This window comes from Hyaena hyaena, unplaced genomic scaffold (assembly GCF_003009895.1).
Source record: "Hyaena hyaena isolate Hyena2069 unplaced genomic scaffold, ASM300989v1 scaffold_87, whole genome shotgun sequence".
Taxonomy (NCBI): domain Eukaryota; kingdom Metazoa; phylum Chordata; class Mammalia; order Carnivora; family Hyaenidae; genus Hyaena; species Hyaena hyaena.
The window spans coordinates 1,322,648-1,340,249 of NW_024080718.1; the positions used below are offsets into that span (position 1 = coordinate 1,322,648).

At 35.4% G+C, this 17,602-nt stretch overlaps 1 protein-coding gene across 1 annotated transcript in view; it reads left to right on the forward strand.

Annotated features, from left to right (window-relative positions):
• Positions 1-17,602, forward strand: part of LEMD3 (LEM domain containing 3) — a 65,585-nt gene that overhangs the window by 19,642 nt on the left and 28,341 nt on the right. Inside the window, exons 2-4 of the mRNA XM_039234291.1 lie at positions 11,246-11,283; positions 15,253-15,319; positions 17,524-17,591. Of these exons, the coding sequence (XP_039090222.1) occupies positions 11,246-11,283; positions 15,253-15,319; positions 17,524-17,591 (173 nt within the window). The remainder of the gene's footprint in view (positions 1-11,245; positions 11,284-15,252; positions 15,320-17,523; positions 17,592-17,602) is intronic.

The window sequence follows — 17,602 nt, forward strand, 5'->3', positions numbered from 1 at the left end:
AGAAAAATGGAAAGAGAACTGTCATTTAAATTTTTTTTGGTAGTACTGTGCACCTTTTCATTGCAACTGCAGCTTTTCTCTCTCCAGTTTTCTTGTCTGCTCATTGCCTTTGTGAGACCCAAAGCTAATTATCTCTAATCATTTTCAGTGTTATGATACAGTGCATTGTAATTGAGAGTATAAACTGGAAGACCTCTTGTGTGTAAGTGTATGGGAAATGCGTGTTGCTTTGCTCGGGGCATAGGTTGTCCAGGGCATCACGAGGTCCTTTTGGATCTCTAGATTCTCATTTAATAATATTCTTTCAGAACAGACCTTGTTATAATACAGTTCCACTTGTATTCTTGGCAGTGTAAACCTTGAGGAAGTGTCATAGATAGTCTCTAGTGTGTAACAGTTAATGTTTAAAATCTCTTAATACAGGGAGCTGTCACCATGTTTAATAGATTACAGTATTGCATTAGCCTAAATTTGTTTGGGTGCCAAGTTATCTGTTGCACAGATGCTTGGTATTATTTATAGGTTTGTTTCTAACCTTTGTGGGTTGACTTGCTTTTATTTTTCTATTCACTTGTCACCATGCAATAGCATAATTCTTTAACTGGCATATGTGCAGAAGTGATTTTCAAGAAGAGATCTGTGAAAGTACTGAAAAAGCAGATTGCTCAAACTTTTGGACTTTGAGCAGTGTAGTAAGATGAGGCTTCTGTGACTTAAGTAGACACACTGCCTTGTCTTTATTTGAGTGTGTTATACTACCTTTCCTTCCAGCAGGCAGGCTCAGGTCAGTAAGTGCCTCTAGCTGACCAAATTAGATGGAGACAGCAGCCTGGTTTTTTCCCCTCTTAAGTTCTGAGACACTAAAACTTAAGGGTGTGTGTGTGTGTGTGGTGGGAAGGGACTCTTTATTAACTTTAGATTTTATCTTAAAATAAGTTTTGAAATTTTCTTAAAGTGTCAAAGTCTTTTGGATTAAACATTTTTGTTTGAATGGGAACTTCACTCTTTTCTAATAAGTCTGATTCAGTAATCAATAATTCTGTCAAATCTTGAGTTATGGATGCTCTATTAAGATATCAGAGTTTATTTTGAGAAGAAATAGACTCATTAAAGTCTTTTAAATGTGTAGTATTTTGATGTTTCCTTGATTTTCTAGTCATCTGGCCTTTGAATTTGGTAATAAATTGATTTTTGGTAAATAACGTCAGTCTTATAAAATCACTGGTAGGTGAATTACCTCTTAAGAGTGAAGCGTGTAAGAAAAGAATTTTGAATATTTGTGAAATGTTTAATCTTTAAAAATTACTAGACACAAGCTCCTATGACTATTTTTCTATATGCCAAGTTTCTGACATTATTTTAGTAAAAAAGATAAATGTATTTTGAATTTGTAAATGTAAAATACATGAAACAAGGCAAAACCAAAAAAACCTTTATATTACAATAACTTTTCTAGTTTTTGCAAAGGAAAAGGATATTTTCTTCTTCAGTTTTTGATTTGTTATAAATTTAGATTGAATTGGAAGAAAATATTTTTCTTGTAGAATATTTAAAATTAGGGTTTTTACCTCATGTATCTAGGTATCAAAGTGATCTTTTGCTAGCTTTCTGATTGGATTTTAGCATCATCTGTAAATATTTTGTTTTAATACTTTTTCTCTCCTAGCGTTTATGAAAACTTTCAAGCAGAAAATTGAAATAATTGGTGCTGTAAGCACTCATATATCCACATGTAGATTGTACAGTTGACATTTTCTCTATTTGCTTTGTTATATATCTTAACCATCACTCTGTCCATCCATCATTCTCTCTTTTAAATAAAAAAAAAGAACTGTATTTCAGAGTAAGTTGAAGACATTAGGATACTTCATCTTTACATATGTCATGCATAGTATTAACAAGAAGGGTGAGGTGGGGTGCCTGGGTATTTCAGTCGGTTAAGTGTCTGACTTCAGTTCAGGTCATGATCTCATGGTTTGTGGGTGTGACAGCTCAGAACCTGGAGGCTGCTTCTGATTCTGTGTCTCCCTCTCTGTCTGACCCTCCCCTGCTCATGCTGTCAGTCTCTCTCTCTCTCTCTCTCAGAAATAAATTTAAAAAAATAAAAATTAAAAACAAAAAGGGTGAGGTGTTTATTTTTTAAGGTAAAATTCACATACAGTCAACTGTATCAGTCTTTAATGTACCATCAGATGACTTTAGACAGATGCATCCAGCTGTGCAGCTTGAGTCCCTGCAGATACAGACCATTGACTTCACCTCCAGGAGTTTACTCATGCCACATCAATACTCTGGCACTGTTTTTGTCACCGTAAATTAGTTTTGTGTGTTCTAAAACTTCACAAGTGGATTCATAGCATACTCTTTTGTGAGGCTTTTTTCAGCATATTTTTGAGGTTCATTGATGTTCCATTTTCTCATAAAATACTTTCTCAAAAGTATTTTAGGCAGAAATTATTTATCCCTTTCTGAATTCCTGAAGTACTTGATACTACACTCTAAGGTTGTATTGATTATGTTATATTTCATAGCTACTCGTTTATCTCCACTAGTCCTTAAACACTGTGTTCTCAGAACACAGGTTATAGAATAAGCTTCATAAATACTTGTTGAGCAATCTGTAGTTAGCAGTCTTTCTTACAGTTTTTGTTGTAGAGATCTCAAACTTGAGGTATAACTATGATGTGAAATTAGTGCTTGGATAAAGACAGACACCTCAATTACAGTCTGTTCTCCCCGCCTGCCACCCCGCCAGCCAAGGAATCTTCATTTTTATGGTGAGCAAATGTGAGATTTGCAAAGAGACCATAATTGTTCTTTATTATACAGAGACGAAGAATAAGAACCAACCAAATAATAAGGCCATTGCCAACTTAATTATAAGTTTTGACCTTTTATTTTCTTGGACACATTATTTCAGTTTCTATTACATTCTTAGTACTTTGATATTCATATTTAAGGCTCCTTTGATTTTATAAAATCACGGTGTACTGTTTTTTGTTAAGAATAGCTTTTTTTTTTTTTGGGAAGTAGCACACATTGTTGCCTCTCTTAAAGCAGGGCAACTGAAAAGTTGAGAGTCTTATAGATCTGAAAAGTGGAGGAGCTTTTGAGGTTTTGCCCTCTTTTCTTCGCTTGCTATCCCCATCTAGGTCTGTACCTCTGTAAATCCAGGTAGATAGGTGGAGTTAAAATGGAAAGTTTATTTATGAGTAGAACAGGGATAGTACAAGAGTTCACCTTAGGCAGGTTTTATAGTAGCCAGTTTTTATCCATAAAACTTTGTTTTGCTTGCTGATTTAATCTCCATATTCATAGTAATTTATTAAGTATACTTGATGTGAACTGTTCCTGTCTTTTGGAATAACTATATTTAATAGAGCTATGAAACTATTAGAGAACTATCAGAGGACAAATGGGCAATGTGCTGTGTTGTAGAAGAATTGCTGCCTTGTTCACCCTGTCCATTTTTAGATCGGTCTGGCTGATGGTGAAATGTAGAAGTGTTGCCACACACACAGGTGCAGTGTTCTGCAGCTGTTGGAAACATTTGCCCCCCACTCCCCATTTCCTCATATATAATTATGCTCTGTTTAAACCCCTGAAGCTAAAAGACGGGATTTGAGAGCTTAAACGTCTGTTTACAGAAAGGTACGACTCAGAGAGACAATTGGTCATTTAAGTAGCTGAATTTAACTGTACCTAGACGCCTTGAAGTTTCCAAAGACTAAAACCTAGCCTTAAGGTCATAGAGTTCTAGAATTGTAAGAGACTGCCTTTGAAGGTGCATGTCTGCAGTTACTGCTTTCCAGACTGGACTTTTTGTTTTTTAATTTCTAAGTTTTTAAATTTATTTTGAGAGAGAGAAAGCACAAGAGGGGAAGGAGCAGAGAGAGAGAGAGAGAGAGGGTGTGGGAGAGAGAGAGAATCCCAAGTAGGCTCTGCACTGCTGGTACAGTTCAGTGCAGGGCTCGAACTCACAAACCGTGAGATCATAACTTGAGCCACAGTCGGACACTTAACCGAGTGAGCCACCCAGGTGCCCCCAGACTGAACTCTTTTTTTTAATGTTTGTTTATTTCTTGAGAAAGAGAGATCACATACGAGTAGGGAAGGGGCAGAAAGAAAGGGAGACTCAGAATCCAAAACAGGCTCTATGCTCTGAGCTGTCAGCAGAGCCTGACGTGGGGCTTGGACTCATGAACTGCGAGATCATGACCTGAGCCTAAGTCAGATGCTTAACTGACTGAGCCACCCAGGTGCCCCTGTAGTAGTTTTAATGAACAAAGTGTCGTGGTGGCAGAGCCCAGGAGAGTGACCAGTCCTGCCTCTGGTGAACATGGGACACTTTATGGTTTGATATACCATGGAAAATCTTTGCCTGGACTAAAGTTAGGGAACTTGGTTTTGAAGAGTTTTCCTCATGTATTCTCTAACAGCAGTGTCTTTCTTCATCCCCATTTGGGCATTTTTCATGAATTCCATCATAAGGAGATTAAAGTTTAATAATTCTGTATCAGAGAGTTCTAGAGAAGAATGCTTTCCTTAAACCAAAGAAAACAAGTATTTTCTTTTCTGTAGTTGTTTTTTATATAATGAAAAGAGTGTAGGCATTGGAGTCAGATGTAGGTTTGAATCTCTGCTTTAAAACTATGTTTACTGCAAGAAAGCAACCTAACCTCATCATACCTTTGTTTTTCCCTCCATAAAAATGGGAGTAATACTTGCTTTAAAATAGTGGTGAAAGTTAACCTCCTGAGTACATGGCATCAGTATACCTGGAATCTACTAAGAGTTTAATAAATATAATTTCCTTTTTATTCAAAGGAGAAGGTTGTAGAGTAATCAGGATTATAGTACATACTCCTCTGGCATCGGTGAAGCTGTTATTCTTGAGGCAGCAGTATGCCTTCAAGCTGCTATTTGTTCAGTATATATGTAGCATCAAGTATCTGCAAGGCATTGATATAGGTAGAGATGTTTCAGTCTTGTTGGGGGAGGAAACAAACAACAAATAGTTAAATTTTTAAAAAAAGTTTACTTATTTATTTTGAGAGAGATAGGAGCTCAAGTAAGAGAGGGGCAGGGAGTGGGGACAGAGGATCCGAAGTGGGTTCTGTGTTGACAGCAGAGAGCCTGAGGTGGGGCTCAAACTCACAGACTGCAAGATCATGACCTGAGCTGAAGTCGGACACTTAACTGACTGAGCCACCCTGGCGCCCTGACAGATAGTTAAATTATAATATAAGTTAGAAGAGATACTGGTAGTAAACACAGAGGGGTTCTGAGAAGGGGAAGGTCACAATGAGCCACAGTGGTTAGGCATCTTTTGTGACTATAGCATAGCTGCACATGGGACCTTGAAGACAGAATAAGGAGAAGGAAGACCAGAAAGGTCAAAGGCTCAACGTCTTGCAGGCAGAACTGTTTCTCAACTTCATTGAAATACAATTGACATATAACAGTGTGGAAGTTTCAGGTGTACAGTAAGTTGACTTAATGCGTTTATGTATTGCAAAAACGATCACCACCATAGCATTAGCTACCACCTCCATCTGTCACATAATTACCGTTTTTTACGTATGTTGAAAACATTCAAGATCTACTCTCTTAGCAACTCGCAGTATTACTAGCTATAATCACCATGCTGTACATTAGATCCCCAGAACCTGTTAATCTTATAACTAGAAATTTATGTCCTTTGTCCAGTAGCTCCCTGTTTCTCCCACTGCCCACCCTGGTAACCACTACTCTACTCCTTTTTTCTGGGTTTGACTTTTTTAGACTCCATAAATAAGTGATATCCCCCAGTATTTGTCAGACTTTATTTCACTTAGCATAGTGCCATGAAGGATCCATCCTTGTCACAAGGGGCAGGATATCCTTTCTCATGGCCGAATAGCATTCCATTGTGTGTATGTATGTGTACGTCTTCTTTATCCACTTATCTGTTGATGGACAGTTCGATTGTTTCCCTGTCTTGGTTGTTGTGACCAGTGCTGCAGTGAACATGGGATGCAGACATCTTTCGAGATCCTGTTTCATTTCCTTTGGTTACATATACCCAGAAGTGGGATTAGCTGGATCATATGATAGTTCTGTTTTTAATTTTTTGAGGAACCTCCATACTGTTTTCCAGAGTGGCCACACCTACGGTGTACAGGATCCCTTTTCTCCACACCCTCTCCAGTACTTATTATCTCATCGTATTGAAAGCAGCCGATCTAACAGCTGTGCAGTGATACCTCTCTGCGATTCTGATTTGCATTTCCCTGATGATGAGTGATGTTGAGAACCTTTTCATGTACCTGTTGATTATTTGTATGTCTTTACAAGAATGTCTATTCAGTTCCTCCTGGCAGAGTATTTTGTATCCAGATTGATAATTGATGGTAGTGTCAGGTATTCAGAACAGAAAGATGGCGAGGCTGACTGAAATTGGCTGTGCCGATCCAGAGAAAGCAGGAGGGAAGCGCCCTGAATGTGCTACTTCCTCATTTTTCCTGAGGCATGAACAGCAGATCATTTCTTTTCTAAATGCTTAGGATTCTTAAACTTGATCGAGAGTGGCCCAACCCCTTTATTGTATGTACTTTGCTTTTTCAAACATAAGCCACATAAAATGCTTCTAATTCTATGAGGTTTCTTGCTCAGAGTAATATATAAAAGTCTCAAAGGCCCTACACTATCTGTAGCTACTGACTCGGTTAAATATAAATCTTACCTGTTTGACTTCATTTCTTGCTATTTGCCCTCTCTACTCTGTCATTTCCGGGAATAATGCGGCAGGCATGCTACCCACTTCACTTTTTCTGTCTTTCTGTAAACATCATCCTTCAGGCATCCACATGGCATGTTCCCAGTGCTCATTCAGGTTTCTATCCAAATGCATGCTTCTGAGAATGGCCTTCTCTGACCATCTGCTGTAATACTGCTTTCCTTCCTCACACATTAACCACCTCTCTGTGTTATACCTGCAAGGCACTTAGAACCATTTGCCATACTATATATTTTTAAAATGTATTTGTTCGTGGTCTCTTCTAACCTCAGCCCTTGAAGGCAGGGATTTTAACATTTTGTTTACTGGCACATTTCCAGTGCCTGGCACAAAATACTCAATAAATGGGGTGCCTGGGTGGCTCAGTTGGTTGGGCGTCTGACTTCGGCTCGGGTCATGATCCTACGGTTTGTGGGTTTGAGCCCCATGTCGGGCTCTGTGCTGGTGGCTGGCTCGGAGCCTGGAGCCTGCTTCGGATTCTGTGTCTCCCTTTCTCTCTGGCTCTCCCCTGCTCACGCTGCCTGCCTCTCTCTCTCTCTCTCTCTCTCAGAAATAAAAAGACATTTTAAAAAAAAATTAAAAAAAACACAAAAAGCCAAAAAACACATAAAACAAAATACTCAAATAATTATGAAATGAAAAAACGTTTTCTTTTTGAGTTGTGAAAGAACTTTGGGCACCACAGACTTTTCTTCTTTTTATTGCCATTGAGTGACCAAACTGGAGCCTTTCTGAGGAGAATATCAATTTATTTGATCAACATTAAACATATAGTTTGTGAGTACTTTTATAGTATTTCATTTTTTCCTTTTTACCTGGGTTCATAAATGGTTAATGAACTTGATCTCAGTGTAAGAGAATGAAAAATAGTTAATGGGGAGGATCAGTAAAACTAATGATATTTTTGGAATTGATGTGAAAGAGAGAGGTTTGGAGAGTAATAGTCAACAGTATGAAATCAGAAAGTATCACAAGGTTAGAATTATTTCCCTGAAGCAAAATGTGATTGGAAATCATTGGACAATTTTGAGGGATCTTGTAAATATACTTAAACATTTTTAGGAATTTGATTTTTACAATCATTGGAGGAGTTTAAAGGGATGAGAAGTGAAAGTCTTAAAGACATTGAGAAAGAAAGGTTTGGTATGTTTGAGGTTTGGAATAATCTGAACAAGAAAATTGAAGGAGAAATGGTGAACCCAGGAGTATTTGAGGAAAAAACAGTTAAGAGAAGCTGTTGGGGGTATAGGGTATAAAGGAGGACAGGACTAGGTCTAAAATGGCTTCAAGGTTGTGCTGTTTAGGGGATGGAAGAGGAAAGTTTAAAATATCGACGTGGTATTATCATTCCTTTAGGATAAGAGATAAGAATTTATCTCTCAGGTCCATGCCTAGAAAAGAGGCTTGGAAATGAGGTGGCTTTATTATTTTTTTTATTTTTTATTTTTTTTGCTTTGGGATGCTTTTGGGTTATAGTTTCTTCTCTATAAATGCCCAATTGGTGGGAGTGGGGAAGAGTATTTTCATTAGAGGTGGCAATATGTATTGTTTTCATTAAATATTGTAGGTGATTTGGATGAGATATAAGATACTGATATATGGTGTTAGAAATACTGAAGTAATTTTGGGAAAGAAAAGTTAGATGTGTAAAGATGCTGCTTTTAGGGGCATGTGGCTGGCACAGTTGGTAGAACTTGAGACTTGATTTTGGGGTCATGAGTTTGAGCTCTGCTCTGGATGCAGAGATTATTTAAAAATTAAAAAAAAATCTTTTAATGAAAAGGTGCTGCTTTTAGAAATGAGGGCTTTTGGATTTTTAGAATTGTTGTTTTTAGATGGAGTTTCCTTTCTAAAACTTAATTTCAAGACTACTTTTTACTTTTTATTAACTTAATAGGTCTGTTAATAGGTGTTAGTTGTGGTTCTAGGTAGTTTTGCTATAAGCATCTTTGCTGCAAACATTTTAATGACAAAATAATTTTGCCATAAAAGATAAATAACTGGTTGACAGTTTGATTTCTCCATTGACTCAGTAGTCCCATTTTTATATAAATCTTAGCCCTCATCATGACCTATCTATACAGTGGTGCAGTTTTGAACTCATGCTTCCTATAAACTTTGGAATGTTACTCAGTGGATATGCGACAATATGCGAGGAACAAACAACAGTGTAAAAGACTTTCACAACACAGTACAAAGCTTATTTACAAATATGCATCTAGTATTTATGAACTGATCCCTCTCTTAAGGAAGATATTTTAGTGTAAAAAAAAAAGTGCGATGCCTAATGAGGAGATACTCAACAAGCAAAAAACTGTAATACTATGAACAAAAGACTTTCAAAACAAGTACTTAGGTACAGTCCAGAAAATAAAATCAGTTATTTGCACAATATTCCCCTGAATCTACACTACATTTTGATATATTCAAATATTTATAATTCATAATAAAGTCTTGTTGACTTTGTTATTCATCTTACATATTTCATCATGTCCTTTTTGATGAATGCCCCTCTTATTTTTTGTGATTTTATAAGCAATTAGTTATGCTGCAAAAATGCTGGCGGTTGTCATAAGAAATAGGAGAAAATTTTTGTTAACATAAGGTGTGTGGGATGGAAAGTATATTATTGACTTTTAAGATACACTGTTGGGTATCTCAGCCCGTTAGGCAAGAGGCAGAAATCTTGACGGATGCAAAGGGCAGAGCAGTTAACACACAGAGTAGAATGAAGAAGGGTGGAGGTCACCTAGATGGTGCAACCAGCACTATTTGAGCACTAGCTGTATGTCCAGTACTGTGCTTGGCTCCAGGCAAACAAATATGAGTGACACGTGGTCCGTGTCATGAGAAATTCACAGTAGGACAGTCCAGGGGGAGAACATCCACAGTCTACGTTCAGAGAGATACTTGAAGAGCTAGTTTTCCATTGAATAATCTTGACAAAAAAGGGCTTTTCTTCAGACATTAAAACCTGTTTTTAGAAATGCATGTTTTAATTTCTTCAGAGTCATTCTTCTTATAAAGAGAAAATAAAATACTTGACCTTTTAGTATTGTGTGACCAGTTTATTTTAAGTAGATCAAGAAGGCATGTTTTGGTACTATACTGAACAAAATACAGCTTTATTTTAAATTGTTCAGATTTTACATTAATAAAAAATAATGTTATTAAAAAGTATCTTTTTAGTCTAAGTGTGTTCTGATTCATAACATTTTATTTAATCTTTAAGCTATCTTAGTTTTTCTTCCTAGTCCCCTATTGAATAATTTGATCATTTGTCATTCAAAATGTATTCTTTTCTAGCATTCAAACCCTGTTACTCTTTAGAAAAGTTTCTAAAAATCCGTTAGCAAAATCCCTTTAGATGATCGTAAGATATACTTACTTTTCCTTGCTTTTTTATTGTACCTTGTTAAATTGGTCTCACCCATGAACTTTCTTAGAATCAGGCAGTTCCTGGTTTCTATGGGACTTCCTGTTTTCTCAAATAAAAATAGAAAAGCACCTCAGAAAGGAAACCTGGTCAGTGTGAACAACTTTGTAGGTTAGTTAGTCATAGTTATGACCTGGATTATAGAGATCCAAGTATCTGAAAGCTTTGAATATTTTTGCACGTAATTTTCAAATAGATGATACAGAGGATATTTGATTCTAAATAATAGCCATGAGAGACGTTTAGCCATAAACTTGTTTGTATTTTTTTTGGAGAGGAGGGTGTAGCGAGGTTGGATGCAAAGTGCTAAATCCTTTTTATAATATTTATTGGAAATGTGAAGTTGGTTAATATTGAGACAGTTTTTAGCTACTTTGATTTGTATATTTGTTTCTTGCCACCTTTCCAGATGGTAGCAAGGTAGCAAGGATTAGGAAGTTTGTTTTTGTTTTGGTTTTTTTTAATCTTTGAAGTCAGAATTCTGAAAGAATTGTTTAGTTTTAAAGCTTCTTGTAGATTTCCTTAAGTAGTAACTGCTTTTAATCTATATTTTGAAAAGAAACCAAGTTTGGTGGAAACAGTGTAGTCAGTTAACAACAACAGGTAACATGTATTAAGTGCTTGACATCAGGCCATTTTATCTTCATCTCATTTAATCCCCACAACAACTACACAAGGTAGGAATCATTGTTACATCCTTCCTCTGGAGGAGAGGAAACTACAGCTTAGAGTAGCTAATTAGATGTTAGTTCATGGTCATGTTGCTAGTAAGTGATGGAGCTGGGACTTGAACCCAGGCATTCAGACACCAGAACACTGCTCTCAGTTACTACAGAGAAAACCACTGTTTGAGTAAGAATGGTAAATATAGCAGGTCTCAAAAATTACTAACCTAACCTTTATTATCTTCAGTGTGTTTACATTCAGTTTTAGCAGAGTATATGCTGGCATTTCAGAGGGCTTGTTTAGGGGGATTCTAATTCTCATTCTCAAATGATGCTAATAGTTCTCTTTTTTTCTTTCCTTGATAGTAAAAAACCCCTTTGATGAAACATTTGGAAACATACAAGTAAGTAGAAGATCATAATACTGATTTTTGACTCATGTTTTATATGATAAAAGTATTAGGATGACTATCAACTAAAAATGTTAATTATAAAACTTCTCTTAAGCTGAAACAATAAATTTTCTTATTTTGAATATTCTTGAACAATATTATGATTAAGTCTGAAACAGATTTTTCTCCTAAGAGCAGAATTGTTTATCACTTTGAAGGAATTGCCAAGTGCTGAGTGAAATGGTTTTGGCGTGAAATCTGGGGATCTGGCCTTAATCTTAAGTATTTCTGTTGAAGTTACTGGATATTCTGACAATTTCTCTTTGCCCTCATCTTGTCTTTCTGGATCTTTTGCTCATAGGCATGCCTATTCAACCATCAGAAAGGCAAAGGACTAAGAAACATGTTTCTTAGGCTACCTATTTATGATTCCTTTTCTTTTTAAAGGACCTATAATATTGTAACCTAAATTTTACTCACATGAAAATATTTTTCACTTGCCATCATTACAGGCACTTCAGAGATTAAGGTATTTAAGCTTATATTATAATGCACAGTTAGTTATTAATTTATTATGGGAACTAATTATAGACCTGCATATAAAGCATTATTGTGCTGAAGGATGTGTAATAATGTATAATCAAATCCATAAAATGTTACTGTAGATTGTTAGAGCGAGACTTTGTAGTAATTATTTTTAGTAATATTCTTTTGTGGTGATATTTGTTTTAAAACAGGTTGACTTTATCAGTTACCATATTAAGTAGGCTGTTGTTGGCATCATCATTTAAATCTGTATAATATACTCACTGAACGTTGGAAATACAACACTTTCTTTTCTTCTGTATAATTTTCCCCACAGGAGGAACTGAAGTTCTGAACCTCTAAATAATAGTAATAATTGTAATAAAGATAATGACAGTTCATTTATATTAAGTGCTTATTCTGTGCCAGGCACCATGCTAAGTGTTTAAAATCATTATTATCATTTAATCAGAGACTTGATACAAACAATTGAAAATTTCCTCGAGGAGAAAGTTGGCTGAGGATAGAAGAGGGAACTTATTTAAAGGTGACAATATATGAGAGAAATGGGGAGAATTGCCCTACGGTTTGATTTTTTTTGCCACTCAAGAATGAGAACTTTGCTTCAGAGAATGGTATGGGTTAAAAAAAAAAAACAACCTGGATCTTATCAAAACAGACGATTGGAAGGTAGCTATTTCACATTAAAGTATAAAATCATTTTTGTTTAATGAAAGGTTGCTTGAAAGCTTACTTTAAATATGGACTTATTTGTAGATCTTTAACTTGCTTTCAGGGTGATTAGGAAAGCCAGTGTGAGACATCTTTCTAGCTGAATGTTAGGAGACGATTCAAGAAGCAGTCAGAATGGAAGAAGACTGTAATGAAACTATAAGTCAATATAAGTTTCTATCAGAACGTAACTTTAAAGTTAGATATACATATTTTTTCAGACTTATTTCTAGTTTAGCATATTGGTGCTAAAGATAATTGAACCAGAGCCTTTCTAGTTCTTCCTCAAAATTGATTTGTTAACATTAATAACATATTACATAAGAGCTATTTAGATGATAATTTAGTTACCATGCTCTTGAGAGCCTTGTAGTATATAGATGATCATTTTGAATAAATTGCCATTGGAGAAATAATTTTTGAAAAAATTATAGTTTGGCTTTTTGGGTGCTTAAATTCTCTTTGAGAATGTTAAATTAACAATATGTATGTATGTTTTCTTATGGGATTCAGTTACATCTGATTACATTTGATTATTCTACTTATCTAGTCCAGTGTTAATATCTGTGAATCAAATGATGACATCTATTTCCAAGCCTCTCATGTTCATTAAAGATGTAATCACAGAGGACAAGTGTCAGATATTTGGATTTAGTTCCGTTTTTGAAAGGGAAGGCGGAATGGGTGGGATCAGGACATATGAAAGAAAAGGAAATTGGTCTCTTTTCCACATGAGAGAGGAAATAAACTTTAAAACTTTTAGCTACTTTAACCCCAAAACTTAATCAGATTTACCTTGGTTTCAGGTATCAAGTCCACAACTAGCTATACTGTCATTAGAACTCCTTCTCATCCTATTATATTGGATATATTTCTTAAAAATTATTTTGTGCTTTAATGTATCACAAATGCATAGCTTTCAGAATCTTGGATTTCGGCCCCAGCAGTTGATGGCCGAGTCTTACAGTTTGGATATTTAAACTTTTACAAAGATAAGGTCTAGCTTGATTCACAATCTGCATGAGATAGAATTGAGGGGGGAAAAAGTTAAAGTTTGGAAGGTAAGTAGTCAGCTGAAGGAATGTCACTTAATCTCTACCAGCCATCTTCCATAAAACCAAGGAGTCTGGTGGTAGGATGGTAGAGCCTTTAATAAGTTTTCTTCTTCCTGGTATCAATGATTAAAGCTGCATTGACAGAGACATGCTGCTCATAGTGTACAAACTTGTCTCTCTGTCCCTGAAAATATAGTATGAAAATAAATGGGTGAAGTTGCATGTCGTTAGGCATATAAATGTTACTTTCCCACCTTTTATATCCTGGTCTTATATTTATAGTATTACTGTTATGTTTGACATGTCAGGAAGAAAGGAAATAATAAAGATACAGTCTCCTCATGAATCATGAATTTATTTCAGATAGTGTGATAAGCTTACTGCCTCTCCTAATTACACTTCCCCATTGATTGTGTTGGTCTCCCTTGTGATTGCTCTTAAATTGGGTGTATCATTGCCTTAGACTACTTGGCAGGGTGCTTAGACATTGCAGTGGTCTTCTTTGGTTTCCTTTCATATGTTCAGAGTACTATTCCTGATGTACAAGTTCTCTCCTAAATTTTCCCTCTCCTAAATTTTTAAAATGAAGTCAAACTCTTTGTTTTGGTCCCTAGCAGTTGATTCCAAACTATTTTTCCAGGAATGTGCTGAATCAAAGTAGGCTATGTAAGAAAGATAACCAATGGGGCGCCTGGATGGTTCAGTTGATTAAGTATCCAACTTCGGCTCAGGTCACGATCTCATAGTCTGTGGGTTCGAGCCCTGTGACGGGCTCTGTGCCGACAGTTAGCTCAGAACCTGGAGCCTGCTTCAGATTCTGTGTCTCTCTCTCTCTCTGTCCCTCCCCTGCTCACTCTCTGTCTCTCTCTCAAAATAAAATAAAGACATTAAAAAAAAAAAAAAAACATAACCTGTGCCTTTATGCCTTTGCTCATGCTGTTTCTTCTGCTTAGAATGGTAGTCAATTCTGTTCTTACTGTGAAGGCTGACTCAAATAGTCTCTCTTCCATAAGTGGATCTTCCCTCTCCTTCTCTTCTGTATTTACATTATATTTTGTTTGCAGCTTTAATACTTAAGTATGTTTTTTTGCCCTTGAGAGCAGGAATCATCTTGTCTCACTGGGCCTCTTGCTTTGCTGAGAATAGTTCTTAACTCCTAATACTAGATACTCTTTAAATGTTTGTTTTGCTTTAATGTTCATAATGTATACAGCACTGCTTTGGGGGCCTAGGAGAGGTTAAGGGTCAGTCAGTGTCATTTCTCATTCCTCTATTGTTTGATGGAACCAGATTAAGACAAAGCATGAAGGGCAGTCTTAAAGTCTCATAAGAACAGTATGTGTAATTGTACATTGTGCAGAGGGGGATTGAGAGGGATGCTTTGGTGGTTGGGAGAATTTTTGTACAGGAGACCTTTTTTTAGCAGTAACCTTCGTGCCAATTTCCCACTCAATCCTCAAGAAAAGTAAAATGTTTAGAGTGATAATTTAGATTCTTAAGATTAAGATTTTTTAAAAATATGGTAGCCATTGTTTAAATGTGAATTTGTCTTTCGGATTATGTAGCTTCTATGATTTTAAATTATTTGCTGTTTTTCTTTTTGAATAAGATTATTATTTGGGACATGTTTTTGAATTGGATATTTTATAATCATTTCTTTTAATTTTAGGAAAGTGAGAAAAATCTTATGATGAACACTTTATACAAGCTTCATGATCGATTGGCACAGCTTGCAGGTAATTGTTTAACATTCATAGTCTCTAAAAATGTTATGAAAATTAATTTGCACATATAGCATGCTGTATCAGTGGAAATAATTTTGCCCAAGTCTAATGTTATGTTTATGGAAAATATTTTCTTTAGAGGTTTTTGTTACCTGTACATAGTGGGTTTTATTCTTATAGACATATTTATCTTATAGACATATATATCTTATAGACATAATCAAGACCTTTTCTGCCTGCCCATATGTATTGGATGAAATATATATTACGTAATTTAAAGTCAATCAAATTTTTTTATCACACTAATAAGTAACATAAAAATTTGAAAGCTTAAATATCAGTTGGATTGATTGGGTAAGCAGTGATTTTACTAAAATCCTAGATTAAATATAAAACTGCAGGTTTTTCTTTGGTAGTTGATTAGGTATCAATTCCTTGGATAAAGTACATATATTCTAGAATTTTTCCTACTGATTCATTGTATTTCCCTCTACTCTGCTCTTAGTAAGTCTTTTAGCATCTATAAGTTGCAGTAGCAGCTTACCTGTTTATTACCTTAGTTTTTTTTAGTTATTCTTATTTCACATATAAGCTAAAAGAAGAGACTTAGGAATCTCTTCTTGTAAAGAAGTTACAAGAAAAGAAAAATGTAGTCTTCTGAACTTTTGTATGTGGTGGATCCTTTTGTAGAAATCAGTTCATTGGTAGAAGGTAAATATGGAAGTTCTCTGGTTGACTGGAGGCATTTAAGGATCCTTACAGTTTCTCATCCTCACATCAGTCTTTTTTTTTTTTTTCCTTTGGGTCCTTAATACTGGTCAGTTTTTTAATGCTCAGAATTCTGTGTATATCACTAAAAGCCTTCTTTGCATTGACTGACCATCATATTCATACACTGTAAACTAATGACATTTATTTGGTATGCTGTAGCACCCAGAAATCGGTGAAGTATATACTCTTGCTAGGAATTCCTGAAATTGCTACCACAGCTGTCCCCATAGCATTGTTTTGTGAAGTGTGCTAGATCAGCATGATCTGCGGTGCTTTTAAAGATACAGATTCTTTTCTCTAGAGCAGGGGTCAGCAAACTTTTTTCTGTGAAGGGGCCAGCTAGTAAGTTTTTTGAGCTTTGTGTGCTAGACTTGTCTCTGTCACAGCTACTCAGTTCTGCTATTATAGCATGAAAGCAGCCATAGATAATACACAAATGAAGGAGTTGTGGCTATGTTTCAATAAAACTTCACTTATAAAAAATCAGTGGTGGGGCCATTTGGCTGTGGGCTGTGGTTTGCTGACCTCTGCTGTAGATCTGTGGAAACTGAATTTTGGAAGATGCATCATAAATTTTGAAGACTTACTTGTTTATCTAACAGGTATTTTTTCCCATTTTATGACTATGACCATTAAAATCTGGCCTCTTGAACAAAGCTGATAAATAAGAATATGACTACTTTTATGATAGAACAATTTGTCAGAATTTTCTTTAGCTATTATGCTTTTGTGTTAAAACTTTTTTAAAAAATTTCAAGAGAAACGGCAGGAAAAATTTACAATTGAAGTTCATTGTGAGAAAATTGATTCTTAGTAACCACATATAGAAAGAAAAGGCTTTGTTTCTCTTCTTATAAATAGTTACAAGAAAGGGAAAATATGATTTTGTATGTAATGCATTTTTTTGAAGAAACCAGATCATACCTGGAAGCTTCTATCTAATTTCCCTGTTGATCTGTGTTATAATCATTTTTAAGGCATGCACACATTTTGCTAAAGATAAGCTTCACGCTACATTTTAATTCAAATTTATTTGAATTCTTGAATTATTAGCTTTAGTAATAGATGTGTACGTTACCACAGTGAATTTCTCCTCTTGAAAAACAGCAAATCTGTGGAGGGCCTGCTGTGTGCCAAGATCTATGGATAGGCAGCAGTGTGACGGTTCCTCCCACTCCAGGGATTTCATTGAAAATATAAAAAGAAGACATGTTCCTATCTGGACTATTTAGAAATGTATTTAAAGGTTGTGGTTTATGTAAAGATAATTGTTTATTACCTACTGGATTTTAATAGGAAATTAAATATTGTTTATATTCTTTCTTATTAATTATAATAAATAACCTATAATTGTGTAAATTGTAAAATATTTTGATTAATTATATTTGTTTTCTTCTGTTCAATATAGTACTGATTCAAAATTAATAATATGCTAATCTTTCCAGGAGATCATGAATGTGGCAGTTCTAGTCAGAGAACACTTTCTGTCCAAGAGGCAGCTGCATATTTAAAAGTAAGCAGTGC